Source organism: Gavialis gangeticus, unplaced genomic scaffold (assembly GCF_001723915.1).
Source record: "Gavialis gangeticus isolate Ggan-Ray unplaced genomic scaffold, GavGan_comp1, whole genome shotgun sequence".
NCBI classification, from domain to species: Eukaryota; Metazoa; Chordata; order Crocodylia; family Gavialidae; genus Gavialis; species Gavialis gangeticus.
In genome coordinates, this window is record NW_017729026.1 from 18,810,461 (window position 1) to 18,832,146 (window position 21,686).

The window sequence follows — 21,686 nt, forward strand, 5'->3', positions numbered from 1 at the left end:
CTCATCTCCGACTTTTTCAAGTCATGGTGAGCTATGATATTGTATACATTTTTACTTCCTCTTCACTCCCATGGCCGAGCTGTCCCTTTCTTTCCCATTTCCAATTATTCCTGTTTCTTCACCAGCCTTAAATGCCTAGCTTATGAAACAAGGTCCAAACAGTTCATCCAGATTCCTTCTGTTGCCCACACTCTCAGCCTGGTGCATGTGATTAGTGTGGCCCTCCATAAGGTGAAGCAAGACCAGGTTGCTCTGTGCTTCATCTTCATATAAATTTTTGGAGCATACAAGAGCTCATGACAAGAACATCCGCTTCCAGTCATGAGTAGGGGCTAGTTAGCACATGGATCCTTTGTTGTGGCTATCTGGAGTACACACACATACTGAACAGTGCTGAGTTGTGGGGTCACTGTGGCTTGAAATACTGTTGACCCTGGTGGGGCTGAGCCCAGTGAACTGTGGTAAATCACAGCCCTTTGGCTTCGAACTAATATCATGCACAATTTGTACTACATATAAGTGGGTGTGGGTACATGAGATATTTACTGCAGAGCTGACTGATTAGCTTCTCAGTAAAGTCTCAGGGTCTACACATGCTATTAGGACAGAATAAATGGATTAACTCCACCATAGGATAGTACTTGTAAATACAAGTACTATCCTATGGCGGAGTTACTTAATTGCCACAATGCCTGTGTAAACATTGACAGGGCTGCCTGGGGCATGAGGGTCCTTCAGTGTAGGGGTTGCCTGTTGGCTAGCCCCAGGGCACCATTGTGCCCTAGCCAGCCCCTCTGCAGCACATTGAGCCAGGCTAGCAGGCTGATCCCCCGGACCCTTTGTCAGCTGGGACTGCTCCAACCAGGATCAAAATGCAGTGGTCCCAGGTGCCTTGGAACAATAAACTCCAGCACAAAGTATGCTGTAGTTTATTGCTTCGCAATAATTGCATGTATAGATGTACCCAGTAGGTGCCAAAGTGCTGGTCGGTTTTGTGTTTATGGAGTACAGGCAGCCCTTGACTTACAACATTTCGAATTACAATGTTTCGCACTTACAATGTTTATAAATTGACACCCTGTTTCAATTTTACAACGCCAGTTTTGACTTTACAACGCTTAATACAATGCGATGCCGTGCCAGCGAACAAGTTAGCTGTGTCACTTATCTCCTTGGAGAACATCTGTCCAAACTTCCTTGGACGCTTTCTTTAAGAAAGCAGCCAAGACTCCTGAGAAGACTCCAGCCAAGAACCCTTCAAAAAGTCCATCCAAGAGCCCTTCAAAAAGTCCAGCAACGTCACCTTCCGAATCTATATGATTGCTATTTACAGTATAAATGCATTAATGTAGCTATATGACTCATCTAGAATTGATCGAGTACAAAATTCTATTTTTGTTGAAAATAGGGTATCGGGCCTTGGTTCAGGAACCAATCCCCCATTTATAACATCGTTTCTTATGAGAAAATTGTTTCCAAGTTGCAATGTTTCGACTTAAGACACGGTTTTCAGGAACCAATTGTGTCATAAGTCCAAGGACTGCCTGTTCCTGTGCTAAAACTTGCAGCGGTTGGGGAGAAAAGTAACATGCATCATGGATGAACTAAGTGCATGGATACTATATGCAAATTGCTACAGCCGTGTTTAGTTTCTAGGTTCTGGTTTCTGAAATTTGCTTCTCACTTCCATGTTCTTAGAGCATGGTGTGACAGTAAGGAGAGAGGGAAGGGCTGCCAGGGGGAAAAGTTGGGGGGAAGCAAAGAGGAAAGGGGCTACCTGACCCCCCCCTCTTTTTTTTTTTTTTTTTTTTTTCTTTTTTTCCTGCTGTAGCAGTGAGAGGGGGGCAAATTCTAGGTGAAACCGTCAATAGTTAGATTCTGTACCTGGAAAATTATAACACATTTATAAATTTTTCTTATGTAGAATCTAATTATTGGGGTGTCATCTTATAATCAGGGTTGTCTTCTATTTGAGTAAATATATGGTAACTTCCCTTTTCAAAAGTTACTTAGCTGTATTGTTGAAAGTCGAGACTTCAACTCTTGAAGCCTTTGTGAAAACAGCACTGAGGCAGTTTTGAAAATCTTCCATTATATCTTGTGTTAAGAATTTTTATTTAAAGGAATGATTACAGATCTGAGTTTAAGCCACAAAAGCCTTTGTCCATAGTTAAGATTGAGGAGTAAAATTTCCCTCTGTTGTTGAAGGATTTGCCTGTGTTGAAACTGTACACATTAAAACCCTAGCCTGACATTTTCTCCTTCATACAGCATTGGGCCTTGTTTCTTCCTCATTTTATAAGCCTCTAGGCTTATCTTCTGAGTTTGCTTTATTCTGTCTTTTGGGAGTGTCTAGGTTTTTTTTTCAGTGGAGAGAAGCTGTTCTTTAAACCATTCTAGATATAGAAGCTACAAAGGTTTGGGAAGTTTAAGCAAGCAGAACTGAAGCTGCTTAAATGACAAGGAAAACTGAAAATCTGAGGTTTAGGTTTAAGGAAGTTTTAGTGGTGACCTTCTACCAGTCTGAATCTACCCACAGGAGGTTTGGAAAGAAGACAGTGTCAACAGTGCTTAGTTTGAAAGCACAGTTATGCACGTTGCCTTCCTTTCTCTTTACCTGATGTGCAGCCACTCTTTGCCTTTTTCTTCTTTTTTTGGTAAGGGTCTGGAGCAGGGGTTGGCAATGTTTTTGGGCAGTGCCAAAAACATCCGCAACCTCCACTTGTAAGATGTTGGTGTGCCAAGGGCAGATGGCGAGGGAGCCACAAGGGGCCTTGTTGTGTTAGCGTAGCCCCAGGCCCTCTCATGCCATCCCTGAAGTGTATGTGCCAAGCAAGATGCCTTTGCATGCCGTGCTATGGCACCTGTGCCAGGGGTTGCCCCCTAGTCTGGAGTTTCCTTTAGTGGCTTTGGTCAAAAGTTTGTCTTCTGCTGTTTTTAATCATAATATATATTTTTGCAACTTACTTCTATCCTGCATATGGTGGCATATTCATAATCATTATGTATAACCTTGAGAGGCATTTTTATAAATTTAACTTATGATTTATCCAGTAGGTAAACACTTAATTTTAGGTTCAGAAAGGCTCAGAAGCAAGCCTGTATTCTAAAAATTAATGAAAAATGTGAGCGTTCATATAGCATTATATTGAATGTTTTGCATTTGTAGAATTTTCCCTTGCATTTATATTTAATAAGGAAATTACTGCATGCTGTTCTCTAACACTGGCTTTCAGTGATTTGATATTACAATGCATACTTCAAATGCAGAGGTTCTTATGAAAAAGTTTACTTATTATCATGCTTATTATTACGCACTTTAGTAAAGTGCGTTTCTGACAGGCTAAGACTATTTTCATTCATTTTCTTGTTTTCTGCCTTACATTTATATTGTCCATATTGTCATGTTTTTCTAATATGGAACTCTCTTCTTCTGTCTTAAGCCTCTCCTTTCTGTGGATGAGATGGTAAGTATCCACAAATCCCCTTTACATGTAAGGCAATGCTTTTATTTTGTGCAGCAGTATTTATATTTTGGCTGGGAGGCTAACACAACAGATCTGTATCTGGTTTCTTCCCCTTTCTTGTTGATTATACATCTAATGCTGTTGACAGTTCTTTATTTTTGGTGCACTTTTTGGTGCATGTTCATATTTGTTTCTCCTACTGGGTCTTATATGGGATGATATGGTCTGGTACTTTTACATCCTCAAGTTATGTCTTTTGCAAATGGAAACATAATTTTAAGCTGTTGCACAATTTATTTAAAAACTGACAATATCCAACTCAGGCTCATAGATCGAGCATGGTAGATACTGTCAATTTTTAATAACCTGTACACACATTTCAAATGTTTTTGTAATATTTTTCAGTTTTCTCTGGCTACATGTTTCAATATTTTGTTACGTTTTCCCTTTTCCCCCTTTCCCAGTACCATTTTTAGGGATAAGTTGCTTTAATATAACTTAACAGTCCTTTGATATCTAAAATACCTAAGCTCATGAGCTCTCTGGTAGTGGTGAACTCTAAAGACAATCATTTCTTAAACCTTGTGAATGATAGACTTCAAGATTTTTAAACACACAATTCAATTAAAATGGAAAACACACAATTCAATTAAAATAAAATTTAGTTATTTATCCCCTAGATACTTCTCAAAATTTGCTTTTCTTCCTTTGACAAAATATTAAGTAATTAAGGATTGTGATCTGTCATCATCATGAGTACATTTAGATGAGAAGTTCATGAGAACAAGTAAATAATCAGAAGGTTTTTGTTTAATATAGTTTATGTAAAACATAGTTTTCTGCTTAAAGGAACCTCAGACATACTATAAACACTAGAAAGTACCATCTGCTTATAATTGGTTAATGAAAGGACTGAGGTACTTGCATATTAAGACAGTAAATAATGATTTGATCTTGGCCCATCAAGTTTATACCCTGCTATTTTCATAAGTTGCAGTGTAGTGTGTGGTTAATCATTATTTTTATACCACAGTAAGGAAGTATCTTTTACTGTTCTGATAAATGTGGTTTTATTTGGAGCAGGAATTTTCAATGCCAAGAATTGTAGGCGTATGTTTGTACAGACTACTTAAATGTTGGACTGTGTTAATTATATCAAGCACAAGCAGTACACTACATTTTAAGGTTCTGTTCTAGCTTTCAGTTTAATCCCATCTTTTAAATGTAGCTACAACTTTGTCATGTTATTTCTGGAATGTAATTTTCCAAGCTTTGTCTCGGACCGAGAGAAAACTCATAAGGGAGAAAAATTGAGCAACATTATTTTATTTACCTTTGAGTTATATTATTCGTAGTATTATTTGGATGTTAATATTTCATATGGAAACCAAACAGTGTTAGAAGCATCAAATTTGATTTGAATCAAGTAGGAAGTTGACTTTGATTCATCTTGACTGAAATTTTAAGAAATAAGCCCATTTTGAAGATAATTAATTTAGATTGATTTAAATATCGTGGATCATTTTACAGCTCTAGCTTGTGGCTGCCAGATCTCAGAGACTGAAAATAGAAGCTTCTTTTAGGGGTTGTTAAGCAAAATGGCCTGGATCAAAGAAATTTTACATTCTCAAAGACTTTTGTCTACATAAAGAACAGTCTCCCTCCCTGCCCCAAAGCACCAAAAATGCTATGAAAAAAGTATTGTTAACACAATATTAATATTTCAAATAAAAATACCAGGTTATATAGAGTGAAAAATAAATATTCTGCCTTAATAATGTTTCCTTGTGCATAAACCCTAAACCAGTCTCTCTCTCTTGACTATTTGTCAAAGGCACTTTTGTCCTATCCTAGGAGCAGATAACCCTAAAGCTAGCCTAGTAGGTACACCCAAGAGTATTGAATCCCCAGATGGTGTAGAGTTGCCATAATTTCACTTATACTGTGACCTTTGTGGCTGATATGACTGAGGCATGTGTGCGCCTTGGCCAAATTCCTATAGTTATCCCTTAGCCATTGGCAATAGCTGTAAATTAGAGCATCCTCAAGGCCGTATGTCATTAGATGGTGAGGATGGATGTAATGGTGAATATGTTATTCTTTTAAAAAAATTTGCTCGGGAACCTATGTTATGCAAAGTACATCTTAATGCATATGGTAGTCCAAATTCCCAGATTGGATCTGAGGAATGGTATGTTGCAGTTCAGGATAGGGAGAGACAAAAGATTTTAACCCTCGCTTCCTAGCTCTGCATTCTGTGCTCTCTCTCCTCTCATCAGAACCAGATAGATGACCCCTATATGTTTTCTCAGCTTTCTGAAGCCAAAAGATTCCCCTTAGTATTTGTAGAGAACCTAACCAGTGTTTTGTGTTATACCATGTTTTCTTCCAAAGACATCAAGGAAGTTAAATATTATTACTAGCTCACACTTCAAATACACTTCTAAGCTAGATGCACATTGCTGGAAGAATGCCCCTTTTCAATCATAGACCTCAACCATAAGGTCACTCCTGTTTCTTTCCCTCCTTTCTCATCAACTAAATGCTGTACTTATTCATGTGTTACACTCTCCTTTTTTCCCACAAAATTAGTCTTCCTAATTGAGTTGCATTTCTTAAGTGGGGAAGCTGACTTTTCTTCCCAGAAAAGAAGCATGGAGACGCTGCAGCATGGCTGCTGCTTGTTCTCCTTCTCATCCCTCCAACAGCTTCGTCAAAAAGGCGAACAGTCTCTAGCAGGAGCAGATCCAGGGGATTGCAGTGGTGTGGTCACATCCTACTTGATTTTTGATCCACCCAAAGTTTAAAACCAGGTACCCAGCAGCATCAGTGGCACTTCTGTTAAGACGGTGCTGATGAAGTCAGTTGACTTCATAGCTTAATATATTCCATCTGATTTCTGCTAATGCCTTTTTCCTCCATAGGTGTTAATGACCATCTCTCTTAACGGTCTTCACGTTCCACTAATCAGGCTGTTCTTTCTTCAGCAGTTTTGCTGTCTGTTTGTTGGTCCTAGTCTCTCTTCTCCCATTTTGCATCCCTTCAAACTGTTTTTATCTCTTTTTTTGAAATAATAGTTTTGCCCATGGAGTCCAGTTTTCAGCAGCATGTAGAGTTTCAGCTTTTGGCTGATTATCCAAGAGCTGCTGACCGTTCTGCTCTGAAAGGGTTAAAACTAGTTTTGCCTGAGCAGGAAAGGGAGGGTGAATGAGCTGAATATTTAGGTTCTGTCCCTTCTATATGCAGCCATTTTTTTTTCCTCCTTCATTCTGCCTTCCCAAAACAACGTGCACGTTTTAATGGGGGTATGTGAAAAAACATGGTGTACTCACCAGATCTATTCCCTTCCTCTTGATAAAGCAGTCAGGTAATCACCAAAATAACTTCAGCATCTTTTTTTTATTTTAACTATATTATTTAGCCCATCTTTCTTTTAGAGTTAAGCCCCTTCTTCCAGCGTCGCTTGATCTTAATTGTACATTGGCCATGTGTCCTTTTCTTGAACTTTGTTTTCTAACTTTCATTTCTACCCAGGAGAACATCTACAGTTTTTTCTCCCAAGCCTGATGAAGGGTGTTTGTGCCCAAAAGCTGGCAATTAAAGGCATTTTTTTGCAAAAATCTGGTTGGTCTAATAAAAGATATCACCTCTACCACAAGTCCTGACTGCTTTCTCCATACCTAGGTATCTTTGACCATACAGAGTGTCAATAAAGCCAACATGTCTGACACTACCTACGCCTCAGCTAGAGAACTATGTCCAGTGTTGAGCACTATGTTATAAAAGACAGAGAAACTGGGGAAGAGACAAGCAACAAAGGTGGTAAAAAGATTTGAAAGCAAGCCTATTTAGTCTGGGGAAAAGGAGATTAAGTAGGGAACATATACTAGCAGTTTTCATATGTGTAAAAGGCTGCCAGAAGAACATGGAGAAAAATTATTTCCTTTGCCAGAGGGGCCAGGACACAATGCAGCAGGTTTAAACTACAGTAAAGCAAATTTAGATTAAATCTCAGGAAAAACTTCTGAACCATAAGATCAGTAGAACAATAGAGAATAGCTGTTTAGGGAAGCAGAATAGATTTCTCTGGATGTTTCCAGAAAGGATCTCTAGCCGTATCCGTATGGGATGGTTTAGAAGAGCAAATTGTGCGTCTCTGCAGGGAGGGTGGACTAGATCATAGGTGATGCATGGGGGTGGGCATGTGTCCCCATGATATTAGCTGCTGCCAGCTTCTACAGGTGGTCACCATCACGCCCCTCACGGCCGATGCAACTACCTGTGTCTGCAGGTAGTCTCCACTTGCCACCTTCCCGCCTCTGACACCTCTGGCAGTGGCTGTGGGCGGTCCGTGCTCGCCACTCACAACCCCCATCTCCCCACCACCACCGACACCGGCATCTGTGGGTGGTCCCTGCTTGCTGCCACTGACAAATGATGCTGCCCCCCCGGTCTTGAGAGGCATCAGTCATTCATGGACTAGATGACCCTAAAGGTTCTTTTTAATCTGATGATTTTTATGATTTCAAAAGAAGCTTTCATCTCAAAATGTAGCAACTTTTAAAACAATGATTTAAAGTAGTTTCAAATAGCACACCTGTCTTCAAGTCACATGGAAAGATTCTTTCGATTTCTAATCATACTTTTCCAATATTCAAAATGCCATTTCTCTGAATCAGTGACCCTCAAGAAGAATTGGGGAAATCTAAGGGTAGAATTGTGTTTCTCACCTAGTGGATGATCAAAGTGCAGCTTGTGACCAACTCTGAATTACCTGAATAGTGTAAGTGCTACCTTTGAGCATGTGAATTCCTGTTACAGGAAGAATGAAACTTTGGTACATCTCTGGGAGGGTAAACCTATTCCTATAATGAAGATATTCACATGCAGAGAAGGGGGATGGTTCTTACCTTTGAAGTTGAATCCTGTCCTCAGTGCCTATACAATAAAACAAAATTTATGAAAAAGATTTATTTTCAAATGTTTATTAGCCAATACCTAAAGTAAATGGGGGGGCAGGGGAGAGTCCTATTAAACACTAGTAGATTCCCCCTTCTCCCTTCATTGCGACTGCTGTGCACATTGGAAGGAACAAGTCTTCCCAAACTTTCACTGCCTCCTTTCTTTCTCTTCCTTTGACCCACTCTTCATCTTACTGAATATGACTGCCTTTCATCAGTACCTCAGCCTTCGCCCCTTATTCCTTTTAAGTGTGTCAGTGCCATGATTACTTTGCTGCTGTCCGCTATATTTTGATCCTTATCCCCATCTCTTCTTTGTCTGTTGTTTGTCACCTTTGATTGTAAACTGTCTTTCCAGTGTGTGGATAATGCCTGACGCATTGAGGTTGCTGTTGGAATACGAATTGCACTTAGTAACCTAAATAATGTTAGTAACCCAATATGTTGAATTTCTCCAAAAGTAATGTCATTGGAAGACAAGTAATAAAGAATATATAGGCATTTGGACATCTTCAAATTGAGCACTTTGAAAATAAAAAAAAAATAAGGGAAAAAATCTGCCTAACCAGTGCAGCACACGTATTAAATCAGAGATCCAGATTATTTCAAGACTTTGGAGTTAGTCATTAAAACTATTATGAATATATGATGGCTTCTTTTTTCCAGTACTTTTTCTGCTGAATGGTGTAGGCATTAAAGAGTTTGTGTACATGGGAGTGTGCTTAGAGCATTTTCTTTATGTTTGTTAAATATGATGTGTATGTTTGTAAAAAGCTAAATACCATTTGTTAGTTTTTTGCAATACAGAGCACATAGGAATAAATCACACCATTTAGTGAAGGCAGATACTTGCTTCATATTGGTTGGGAGAGATGTAACTTAAATGCTGCTGATTAGTATATTAAAGTAAAAAATTGTGGAGAAATGAGTATCTGATATGTGGCTGGTATTGAATCTGTAAAAGACTATGTAGCATGTTATTCCCTTTGGAATCAACAAATAATTTCTAAAACTTCCAGTAATTTCTAAAGTCTCAATATCTTTCGGAGATATGGTTGCTGATGTGTCATATATTTGGAAGTTGCCTATTTTTATTTTGTAATTTACCACACGTTTCGTTATAACCAGATTATGTCTGACATTTTTTTCTCTTAATCATGAGAAGCAAGGATTTATGTGGGTACCTGCGGCAAGTACTTCATACCCGAAAGCTTCCCACCCCCCCCACAAACTGTCCAGTTGGTCCAATAAAAGGTATCGCTCACAAAAATCCTTGCCCTGTACATTTTTCTGGGACCATCACAGCTACAGCATCTCCCCAGCCCTATCAAACAATGTCATAATATTGTTTTGAATCATTTAATCTTAAATTGATAATTGTGTTGATTGTGTTGTATACAGGTTTTCTTGATAAGTCTTTAAGTGTGTAGCTATTTATAGGGGACATTTTCAAAAGGGCTGTTTGTAAAATTAGGTACCCTACGTGTCTCTGAAAATCTCTTCTTTTTTTAATTTTGCCCTGGAAGACAGGAAAAGGTTATAGTGATAAAGGGATAAGTAATTCTAATAAAATCTTGTTTTTTATGAGTCTTCTTGCTATAAAGGAAAAAGCTGTGGCACCACAGCCCTTTCTAAGTGGAATAAAGCATTGTTTGCAGTACAGCAATTATTTCATGTTTGTTTGCAGAAATGTTTAATGCTGGTCCTGTAACTAAGATAAAACCTCACTGGCATTTCTTTCTTTCTTTCTTTTCTTTCTTAGGAGAGAGAGCTGGAAGCCAATAAGAAAGAAAAGGTCAAAGAAGCTCAGCTGGAAGCTGAGGTGAAGTTACTGAGGAAGGAGAATGAAGCACTTCGTCGACACATAGCTGTGCTTCAGGCTGAGGTTTATGGAGCAAGATTGGCAGCCAAATATTTAGATAAAGAACTAGCTGGAAGGTTTGTAAAATCAATTGAGGTCCAGTCCATTCAAATGTTTCTCACAGAGACAGGGACTGTTCTTTTGCTCCATGTTGTTCCATAACTAGGACTCAGGAACTGGTAGTTTTTGTAATAATTTTTGAGATTCAGTTTTTTGGTAAGTTTGGACAAACTTGCCCTTAGGTCTTCTGTTCCTCTTAGCACTGAAGGTAAAGCAGCAGTGTGCCCATTGCTTACTGAAGTTAGCATCTGGTTAGCATCTCTGGGAAATGCATGTTCTTTTGCCCAGGCTTTGGTCTAAATACTCTGGGTCAGCTAGATATGTTTCCTGACATTAATCAGATGATTAACACACTTCATTTCTCCAGGGAAAGGAGAGGGATTTTTCTCTCTCCTAAGAACAAAAGTTCATTTTCCTTAGCTTCATGAAAGGTTATCAAACTAGTTAAAGTAAGTCAAGTTCCCAAAGGTTCTAAAAGAAAATATTTGTACCAAACCCAAAAGGAAAATCAAACACTGTGTATGCATGCATAAGTCACTGTAAGTTGGTAGCAGGTCACTTGGAGACGGAAACCTATTGTGCTTAATTATGTACTAGAATATAGAAAGTCATAGTCCCTTTCCTAAAAGTTGAAAAATCTAAGTGGGATCCAGGTTATAGCCATATTGGTCTACAGGCAAAAGGAATCCAAACCCATGGTAGGGGTGATATCTTTTATTAGACCAACTAGATATTTGCAAAAAAAATTCTTTATCTTGCAAATAAAGAACATTTCTTTGCAAATATCTAGTTGGTCTAATAACAGATATCGTCTCTACCACAGGTACTGATTCCTAAAATCTAAATGGGCATTTGAGATGAAAATGTGAGAAGGGGATTTAAAATACTGCTACAGTAATGGTGAATGATTAGCAAGATGTATCAGAATCATCTGCATACATCTTGTTAGGTTCCTTTTGTCTTTCTAAACTACTCTTAAATACAGTACTCCTCTACAGAATTGCTCTTACTACTTTTCTCTTGAATTACAATGTTACCTCTTATTTCCAATTTATTCTTTGCTATAATTTCATCCAGTGTCCCCTAAGACAAGTTTCCAAGGCTGCTTCCAGGAAAGGGTTTGGGACCTTTGGTTTGTAAGGGAGAGGAGAGCTTCCTTTGCTGTTGCTGCAGCTCTCTTCATTGCCAGACAGTTTCTCCTGCCCAAACCTTGAGAACTGGTTGGCCTTTTCTGCCTTTTACATCTCTTTTTGGTTCGAACCTTTGAGGCAGGTCCAAAATTAAAAGTGTTACAGGGAGGCAGGGATCAGAGGGGATGCAGTTAAAGCTGATTTAACCAGGAGATGGGATGAGGAGGAAAGAGCTTCACTTGATAGACTGTAGGCATTATGGCTGCTTACAGACATTAAAAAAACAAAACAAAACACTTTACTAGAAGCAGCAGCATATTAGTTCAACCTGATGCTGAAGTGTTCATATAGACTGGGTGCTTCAGCACTGCTTTTTGGTGCTTTTATCTGAAGTTGAATCTATCAGGTATTTTATAAAAGTGCCATAAAAGCCTCACTAAAACACTGTATCTACACGTGCATTGGGCAAGCTGGATCCAGCTATCACAATGCCTCTTCTGGGCATGTGCTGGCTCGGCATGGGAGTGCACCAAGCTTAAAGCACCAGGGTTTGGTGGAGGGGGGATGTTTCACGTCTGTAAGCAGCCTACGTATTTGCTTTCACAAGGTGTTCTGAGTATTGCAGGATAGAATGCAGCAATCCACAGATTCTAACGTTTCAGGAAGCGCTTTGTGCAGTTCCTTAGCGCTGTTGCTGTTATACTATTTTGATTATTCCAGTTAAGCCATTGCAGTATGATGGGGGAAATGAATTGTGGCTAGTGGAATACCTCAGTTTTCAGTTATAATATGTGTTTAGTCTGTCTTTCCTTTCTTATTGCACAGGGTTCAACAGATTCAGTTACTAGGTCGAGATATGAAGGGACCTGCTCATGACAAACTCTGGAACCAGCTTGAAGCTGAAATTCACCTGCACCGTCACAAAACTGTTATTAGAGCATGTCGGGGTCGTAATGACCTGAAACGACCAATGCAGGCACCACCAGGACATGTAAGTTAACAACTGATTTTTTTTTTTTTCCCCCTTCCCCTGACATCAGTGAACCATCAGTCACTGTTTTCCAGGGAGAACTAAAATGTGTGATTCCTCATTTCATTGATTTGTTCCAATTTGTTGTCTCAAAGGAATGTAACCACAAATACGAGTTATCATGGTATTATGTATATACATAAAATGACTTTATATTTGGAAGTTGTAGGCGCTCAAGATTTGTTAAAATTGAATTCCTTCTCTTTAGGTGCTTGCATATAGATTTAGAAGTGCAGATTTAGTTATCTATGTTGATCTCAACAAATTTCTTTATCAAACAATTTTTGTTAACATTAAGGATGGACTGAAATTTCTATTTAGATTTTTCAAAAAGGTTTAGGGATTTTAGGGGGGCGTCAACAGATGCAACAAAGAATCCTATTTTTTCAGAAAGAGTTTTTAAAAATAGAATCCTAATTTAAATTAAGATTAATCTTAAATTAGGCACAAAATCATTCATTCTTTTTTAAAAATGTATCCTATGGATATGTGCATATTTTGAAGCAGATGATATATGCAGCAAGGGTTTTTTCGTAATGTGATGGCAACAGCAATTTTACAAAATTCAATAGCAAAAGAAAAGTTGAATAATGTTTTATTTCTTATTTAAGATATAATATGCAATCCCAAGCATTTTTTTCTATTTGCTGAATTATGAAACTATATCTTAACTGGTTTTTCTATTCACCTTTTGTCAATATAACTTCCAGCATTGTTACGTATTTCCAATGATGAGCCTGTGATGTGTCCCAAAAATGTTTTGTTTAGTTTGTTTTTTTTGGTGGTCAGTCTCTTTTCAGGAGTCAACTTCTGCCTTGTGTATCTCTTGCTAGCATAAGAACACTACGCTGGTTGTGTCTGTATGTTCATTAATGCGCTGCTGTTCCTGTGCATTAAGTTGAGTACTTGTAATAACAGGTACTAACTGATTGCACAGTAACTGGCACTACTGCACAGTGGCGTCAGCATACAGTCTTTTTGTGACACTAATGTGCAGTGGAGTCATTCAACTGTGCATCAGCACATTAGCACAGCTTTTGCTGTGACACGCTAATGCACAGTCGAATTAATCTACTGCACGTTTAGCATCTTGTATAGATGCGCCCACTGTAATCAGGAGTAAAGTTGAGTGGTGTAATCTTATCATTTGGGCTGGCTTGTACTCATGTAGCTTATCTGATGCTTGTATATTATCCTTCCACGCTTGAAAAACAACAAAGTTTCTTTAAATTCTCATTAATGCTTTTTCACTTGTTAAACTAGGATCCAGATTCCTTGAAGAAGAGTCAAGGTGTTGGTCCAATCAGAAAAGTTCTTCTAGTCAAAGAAGACCATGAAGGATTAGGCATTTCAATCACAGTAATACATATTTACATTTATTTTCTACTTCCTGCTCTTTATGTACAGTTAACTTTTACCCTAGCCATATAATTTATGGAGAAGATGATGGGTATTACTGTAGCTGCTAGTGGTTTTAATTCTTGGCAGCTGGATGAATTATGTTGTTGTAGATCAGCAGTTATCTGCTTGAAGAAATGCCACTAAAATTCTTTTGAGACCATCTTTGTTGATGAACAATAGAAAATTGCTTACATGAGCATGTATTTTAAAAAAATCCTCTAAAATATACAAAGATGTTAAATTTAGCTGGGTATTTTTTATTAAGTGTTCGGAAAAATGAATCAACCACTTTTACTCGCATCTTATGTGCATCAGAGTGCGTGTGTAAACTAATGAGTAATTTTAGATGAATTTCAGAGTGTGCAGAAGAATTAAAACCTTTTATTATTTTTTTAATATCTAGATTCCAAAAGACTTTATTTATTCCTCTTTTTTTTTTTTAAACGGCATTTTTGGATTTAGGCGTCTTGGTAATAAAACCAGCGCTGAATTCTCACAAACAATGAACATGACCTTTGTCAAGTCAAAAGAAGGATGATGGTTTATAATAAAAATATCTGATGAATACCAAATATTAGTCTGAAATATTTCATAGGACAGTGACATTTAATAGGGTTTTTTGGTTTTTAATTATGTGTTGGCTTTATGCATGAAACTAAGTGGGCTGGTTTTTTTTTTTTTTTTCTCTAAAGCCTAATTTAGTGATCCAAAAGGACTTGCAGCTCTGAAAATCAAGGGACTTTGATTTCTGTTGATTGATATTTAACTTTTAGGGACATGAGTTTAAAGGTTTTTGCCATAACTTTTATATTATATGTAATGTGTATAGGAGCTTTCGAATAATTTAGTATCCAATACATTTTTTTTAACTTGATTGATCAACTTGGTATATTGATTTAAAATACTTTATTATTATCAGAATTATGTCCTGGAACTCCTTGAATATTCATCTGAGATTCATACCGTACAGACAAGTGAGCAAGGTTGAGAATCATTACATAAATACTTTTCCCAAAAACATTGTGGGTAATTTTCTCTATAAGAACTGAAACAAAGCTGTGAATAGAATGCTGATTTCTGTCAATAGTAGCTTTAAAACCACCATTTTTGTGTGTTTTGTTTTGATAGGGTGGGAAGGAGCATGGTGTTCCTATACTAATCTCAGAAATCCACCCTGGTCAACCTGCTGACCGATGCGGAGGGCTGCACGTTGGAGATGCCATTCTGGCAGTTAACGGTGTCAATCTGAGGGACGCCAAACACAAAGAAGCTGTAACAATTCTTTCCCAGCAGGTAGTCTATCGTGCTATTCATTAGTGCCTTAATGCATAGCCTTTCTTCTATCCCAGGGCTGTCCAACATGCAGCTTAAGGGGTTAATTTCAAGACTGTGAGCTCCTAATTGGGTGTCATTTCTTCCACTGCTCCAATTGCTGCTGCTGCCAGGATCTCTGGGCTCCATCTCTGCCTCTTTCCTCCACCTCCCACTTCTGTCCCTAGCCCTGGGGGCAGCACAGGGTGGAATGGCACAGTCCGTGGTGGAGTGGCACAGTCCTAGGGAGCCTGTGGCTTGGGGGAACTTGGGGCCCCCACACAGTGGAGGGGGGAAGTAGGGAGACAGGTGCTTGTGGTATGATGGGGGGCTGCAGCCTCTCCAGGATAGGACACCCTTGTTCTACCCAATTCAGTTTGAGAATTCTAAATTTCCTGTGGACCCCATAGATATGTATTAGCTCCATGCCCTTGTCTCTCATATTTCAACATTATATTCAACAGTAACAGAAATTGATATTAATTTCCATGGATTAATCATAGAAAATAGGGTTGGAAGAGACCTCAATTCATCTGGCCCATCCACTGCCTCAAAGCAAGATCATTTTTGTTTAAACCATCCCAGTCAAGTGATCATTTAGCCTGCTCTTAAAAATGTCCAAGATCAGGTTTCAAAATGTCATATGTAATCTGCTTCAGTGCTTACCCACCCTCATACTTAGAAAGTTCTTCCTAATATCTAACCTCAGTTTCCATTCTTGTGGTTTAAGATTACTGCTTGTACTGTCTGGCCACAGAGAATAATTTATTCTTTTTTTTTAACAATCATTAGTGTACAGGCAACCCTCGCCATTTGCGGGGGATATGTTCTCGTATCCCCTGCTAATGGCAAAATCTGCGAATAAGGCACTGCGTTCATGAATTCATTGCCCAGGGTGGGGGCACGGCTGCTCTGGCGACGGTGGGAGTCTGGTGGCGGCAAACGCGGAACTCCCGAGGAGCTCCTTTAGGAGCTTTTAAGAAGAGGGTTCAGCATTCTCGAATATTTGAAACTGCAAATGCCGAACCTGCAAATAGTGAGGGTTTCCTGTATTTCAAGACTGTGCTTGACACCACCCCTCCGCCCCCTCAGTCATCTCTTCTCCAATCTAAATAATCCCAGTGACATGATGATCTTGATTTTGTTTTAGAGAGGGGAGATTGAGTTTGAAGTGGTGTATGTTGCTCCAGAAGTGGACTCAGATGATGAAAATGTAGAATATGAGGATGAGAGTGGACATCGTTATCGTCTGTATCTTGATGAATTGGAGGCAGGTGGAAATTCAGGTTCTAATAGGAAAGATGCAAGTGTGACTGTCAAACCATCACAAGGTAATTTTTTTTTTTTAATGCATTTTAAGGAAGGTAGGAGGGAGGATCTGGTAACCTATAGGCCAGTCGATTTGACCTCAGTACTGGGTAAAATTTTCTACAAAATTATCAAAAAGTCAATTTATGAGAGAGTGGCAGAAGGCATGATGCTGAAGGATACCCAACATGGTTTTGTTGTGGGCAGGTCATGTTGTGGGCAGGACCCCAGCTAGCAGGGTCATGGTATGGCATAGCATGACTTCAGTGTGGGCAGACCTGGCTGGAGTGCTATATCCAGTTCTGGATGCTGCACTTTAAAGAACATGGACCATCTTGAAAGGGTTCAGAGAAGGGCCACCTGAATGATTAAGGGCCTGGAAAACAAACCTTATGAGGAAAGACTAAGGGATCTGGGACTGTTCAGCCTGGGGAAGAGAAGACTGGGTGGGGACTTGGTGGCCACCTAGAAGTATGTAAGGGGTGAATATCAGGAGCTGGGAGAAAAACTGTTCACTAGGACACCCCAGGGGAGGACAAGGAGCAATGGCCACAAACTGTTAGAGGATGGTTTCAGGTTGGATGTAAGGAAGAACTTCTTTATGGTAAGGGTGACCAGAATCTGGAATAGACTTTTTTCAAGGAGGTGGTGCAGTCCCCAACCTTGGAAGTGTTCCGGAGGAGACTGGACAGACACCTTGTTGGGATCATTTGATCTCAGGAGTATTCCTTCCTAGAGAAGTAGGGTTGGACTTGATGATCTTTTGAAGTCCCTTCCAGCCGTTAATTTGTATTATTCTATGATTTTAAAAGACAAAGCTTCTTATACATACCTGTTTGACTGTAGAATTAATCATTCTTTCCATTAATTTTAAAATGTATGTTCTATTTGCATGATAATAGATTAAGTTCAGCTAATTCACCTGACTTTGTAAGGTCTTTAAACATCTTTTGTCATCTGCAAATTTTCACTCTCTTCAACTTTTCCCGTGTTGAAAATTAACCATTTTCATAATTTTTTGTTTTGATTCTTGGTCAGTCCTAGTCTGTGTCATCAAATTCCCCATGTTCAATATTTGCTTACATTTTGGGATATTTATTTAAGATTAGAGAAGTATAATTTTTTTTTCTTCACAAGGCAGTGCTGATTTTCTTATCATCTAAGAGTCTTAGCTAAAATTTTCATTATAATTTCAGCAGGCTTTCCAAGTAGCATCTGTAATTCTGAGGATACCCTTGGCTCCTTTAAAATATGTGTGTTTAACTTGCAGTGTTTGACAAGAAGCCGAGTATTGATGGACATGAAAATGGAGACCTAGGAAATTCAGTTGAAAGTCCCTTAGAAGAGACTGCACCAAAACTAGCAAATTCTGCTGAGTCCTTATCCTAAAAAATCAACTGGACTGATCACTTCTTTGGGAAAGACTGCTAATCAATATAGACTATTCCAAATCTTGTATACCTTTCTAGATTGTAAAAGGACTATTAAAAGTTAAAGGGAACCTGTATTACTGGTGGCTAGGAAAACAGAGAAGTCAAGACCTCAGGGCTTCATTGTGAGCAATTCTAAATGTGTAAAACTGTTCTTATTTTTTTTCCTGTGACGCACACTATTTAACATACTGCATGTAAAATGAAGTTTCTTTGAACTGTAAGCACCAAAGCATGTGGCTTCCAAAAAAAAGTATCTGAATATATTCAATGTAGAATTTTATTAATCTGCAGTGTGGGGGTAGACTAAAGTCTGCCAATTTCTTTTTAGTTTTTTGCCACTGAGTAGAAGTATAGAATTAACAGCATTTTGATGTGAAATAGCCTTTAAATGTTAAGGGGAAAAGCAAATTTATACCATTTCATCCCTGAGTTTTAAACTGCAATTTAAAACAATAGTACAAAGTATTGTCACTCAGATTTTCACATACTAGCAAAAAGCAGAAGTTGTACTTCAAAGAAAAAACAACAAAAAGTGGAAAGAACAATTGAGTATTTATTGTAAATTCTGATCTTCCAACCCATAATCATTTTAAGCATGAAGAAATTTTCAGAATTATTTACCTTCTTTAACAGTTCACTGCCAATCACTGATGTGCTTGAACTCCAAAAGTATTTGAACAATGTTTTATAAAATGCAAAATTAGTGTAAAAATGGCTTTGAGCTCATTCAGAATTATGTCTGCCCTTGTGTGTTTTATCTGAATATTATATATTCAGCACTGAATGAATACAGTTAGAACTAGCAAGAATTGGTTTTATACATTTTGAGTTGTTCCTTACGGAGCTTGATCTTGTGCGGGGCAGAGCACTTTTTGATGGGTACTGAGCACACTTCATTTTCCAATAAAATTCTCTTTAAATGAGTGGGTGTTTAATAATGCTTGATACCCTGGAGGAGGTGCTCAGGAACACAGTATCTAGCCCTTGGTATGTTATGGCGTGGCAGTCTGTTGACATACGGGGTGTGGACAAACATAAGTTGCACTGTCATAGGAATGGTCAATGAAACAGTTGCACAGAAACACAATATAATATAGTTCAGTGTAAATTATTAATCTGCCTGTTCTTATAGCAGTCCAAGTAGAGCAAAGCCATTGTAACTTAACCCTGTTTTATTCAGAGTTTTAAAGTTTCAGCATTTTAGCTCATTTAAACTGCTACAGGAGGGGACAGATGTAACGGTTAATTGTATTGGAACATCTGATATGCACTCTCAAGCAGCAAGCTTTTCGTCCTCTTTTAAAACAGTTTAAAGTTGACATCTGTCCACAGCCATCATTTCATTTGTTAAAGTTGAAGTGAAACACTGTTACCTTCTAAAGAGCAGTTATATCCTAAAATAACAGATTATCAGAGTACATCTAAAGGCCTAAGGCACAGTTGGAAAATGTGACATCAAGGGTGGTTTCCTTCGCCAGTTTCTCAGACTGTATTTGTAGATATTTTAGTGAACAGCAACACTCCATATGCAAACTATAAAAAGTAAAATACCTTTTCTTATCCCAGCATGAAATGCCTGTTCTTCTCTTTAACTGCTCTGTAGGTTGTTAAACAGCAATGTGAAAGACGAGGTTTTGTATTTTGAGAGTGAAACTAATGTGAAATGACAGCTTTGAAAATGTTACTGTATAGGATGTACATAAATAGAGAAAAACCTAAAGGCCTTTAGAGTAATATCACTTAATCTAATGTTCAATACTTGTGATGTAGAACACAGTTACTTGTCTCCCTTAGGACACTATATATATATATATGTTTATAGAGAAATCTTTAAAATGTATATACTTTATTCAAAGATTTTGCTATTTATAAGTCCTTTAACCGTTGCTCTTTACCTGAACATTTTGTGCATGGTTCCATTTGCGCAACCAAATCACTTCGTTTATGGTCAGCTTTCTTTTCTTCTTTTTTTTTTTTTTTTTTTATAATAGCCCCCTCTTACACTGTGTGCTTAGTCTAAATGTATAGCAATGCTTCTGAACAGAAGCTAGTATTTCAAAGTAGGACCAAGTAAGTAGGAAACATATCACCAAGGTGTTCATGAAAGCTACTTTCTGTGCATTTGAAACTTCATATCTTACATGAATCTTTCAGGTGCATTTTAGCAGGTGAACTCATTGCAGTAATCTTGCATCCAGACACTCATTTTTTCAAGTTGTCAAATCTAGAGTCCGCCCAACAAGGTGTATTCAAAATGTGATTGCAGCACTGAGCACATTGTATCATTCTAAGATAATCTTACATTTAAATAAATGTTTTCTAGGGAGGCTGCACCAGGGATCTTTACCTTTGGAAAAGAGAAAGTCCATTCTCACTCCATTCACACCCTAGAACCACTTCAAATGTGTTTGGTCACCTCCACCTTGAGGTTGGACAGAAAGAAATTTCTTTAGCAACCTGTCATAACTGATTTCTTATAGCCCTGTCACACTTCGTATGTATTCACATTTTTTTCACGCCGCTTTGATTTTCCTATATATAAGATCAGCAAAACTAACAGTATAGTGGTGGGAAGATGGCCAGAATGGCCAAAGCAAGTGCGCCACTTATTAATTTATCTAAACTTTGTTTGGGAAGCCCTGAATTAGAAAACGTTGCTGAGATGCTACTGCAAAAGGATAGTGTGGCTGTACCCCATTTTTCTTACCAGTTGGTACCACAATGCAGTTTTGCTCTTGTGATACTGAGACAGAAATTCACTTTTAAGATGACAAATGTTTAATAAGTTGAGATATCCAGATGCAATGTATACATATGTATTTTCCTCTGATACCAGTGACTGGAGCACTCAAGCCCACTGGTTCCCAGGGTTTGAATGAAAAATTTCCAAGGACAGTCAGTATTCAGGTTTTCATTTTTTTTTTAATATATAAAACACTGTTTACTTGTATATATTTTACTTCAAAGAATAAAACAAAGTTCTAAAGATTAACAAGCTTCAGTTTTGAGTGGATAATTCCTTGACTATTTTAATATTCTTAAGTGGGGTATTTCTTGAGGATTTAAAGGTGGATGACTTTGAGGACATTTGGGACCAGTGTCCACTAAGAGCATATTTAACTTATGAAAGATGCTTTAGAACATTATATGTAATTTGGATGAAAAGTTCTGTTTAGTATTTGCTTGGTAGAGATGTGTTTACTATGGTGGGGAGGGTTTGTGTCTGTCTCAGGCTTACTGCAGATGCATTGATTCATAGATATGTGTTCACATATCAGTGTTCAGATATTTATTGTATAATCCGTCCAAACACCTTTCTTTTCTTGGACTCATATTTGTAGGAGATAACATTTTACAACATGTGTATGATACCTGGTTAAGATGAGTTTAATATTTTTATTAGCTTGTAAATAAAGATGGAACCTTATGCATTATGATGGTTTCTGATCCTAATTTGCAACTAGGATTTCAGGTTCCCTGTTTTATTTATAAAAAGTTAATTTGCACTGAACTCCATATATCTGCTTCTTACTAAATTTATTGTGCAGATACAGAAGGTTGCACAAAGATATGAGCTAAAACCTGTTAATGCCATGAACGCCAAACTCGTTCACTTCAAGACAAATTAATTCAAATTTGTCCACTACCTAAAAGCAAATTAAATAAAAAAGGAGATGGGCAAATAGCAGATAACCCTTAAAAAAAAAAAAAAAAAAAAAGGAAA

General features: G+C 38.0%; 1 protein-coding gene across 1 annotated transcript in view; it reads left to right on the top strand.

Annotated features, from left to right (window-relative positions):
• The window catches only part of GOPC (golgi associated PDZ and coiled-coil motif containing), a 35,828-nt gene extending 14,432 nt beyond the window's left edge, over positions 1-21,396 (top strand). Inside the window, exons 3-9 of the mRNA XM_019520221.1 lie at positions 3,444-3,467; positions 10,191-10,366; positions 12,305-12,470; positions 13,773-13,868; positions 15,039-15,203; positions 16,372-16,552; positions 17,800-21,396. Of these exons, the coding sequence (XP_019375766.1) occupies positions 3,444-3,467; positions 10,191-10,366; positions 12,305-12,470; positions 13,773-13,868; positions 15,039-15,203; positions 16,372-16,552; positions 17,800-17,918 (927 nt within the window). The 3' untranslated portion in view covers positions 17,919-21,396. The remainder of the gene's footprint in view (positions 1-3,443; positions 3,468-10,190; positions 10,367-12,304; positions 12,471-13,772; positions 13,869-15,038; positions 15,204-16,371; positions 16,553-17,799) is intronic.
• The last annotated feature ends 290 nt before the right edge of the window (positions 21,397-21,686 follow it).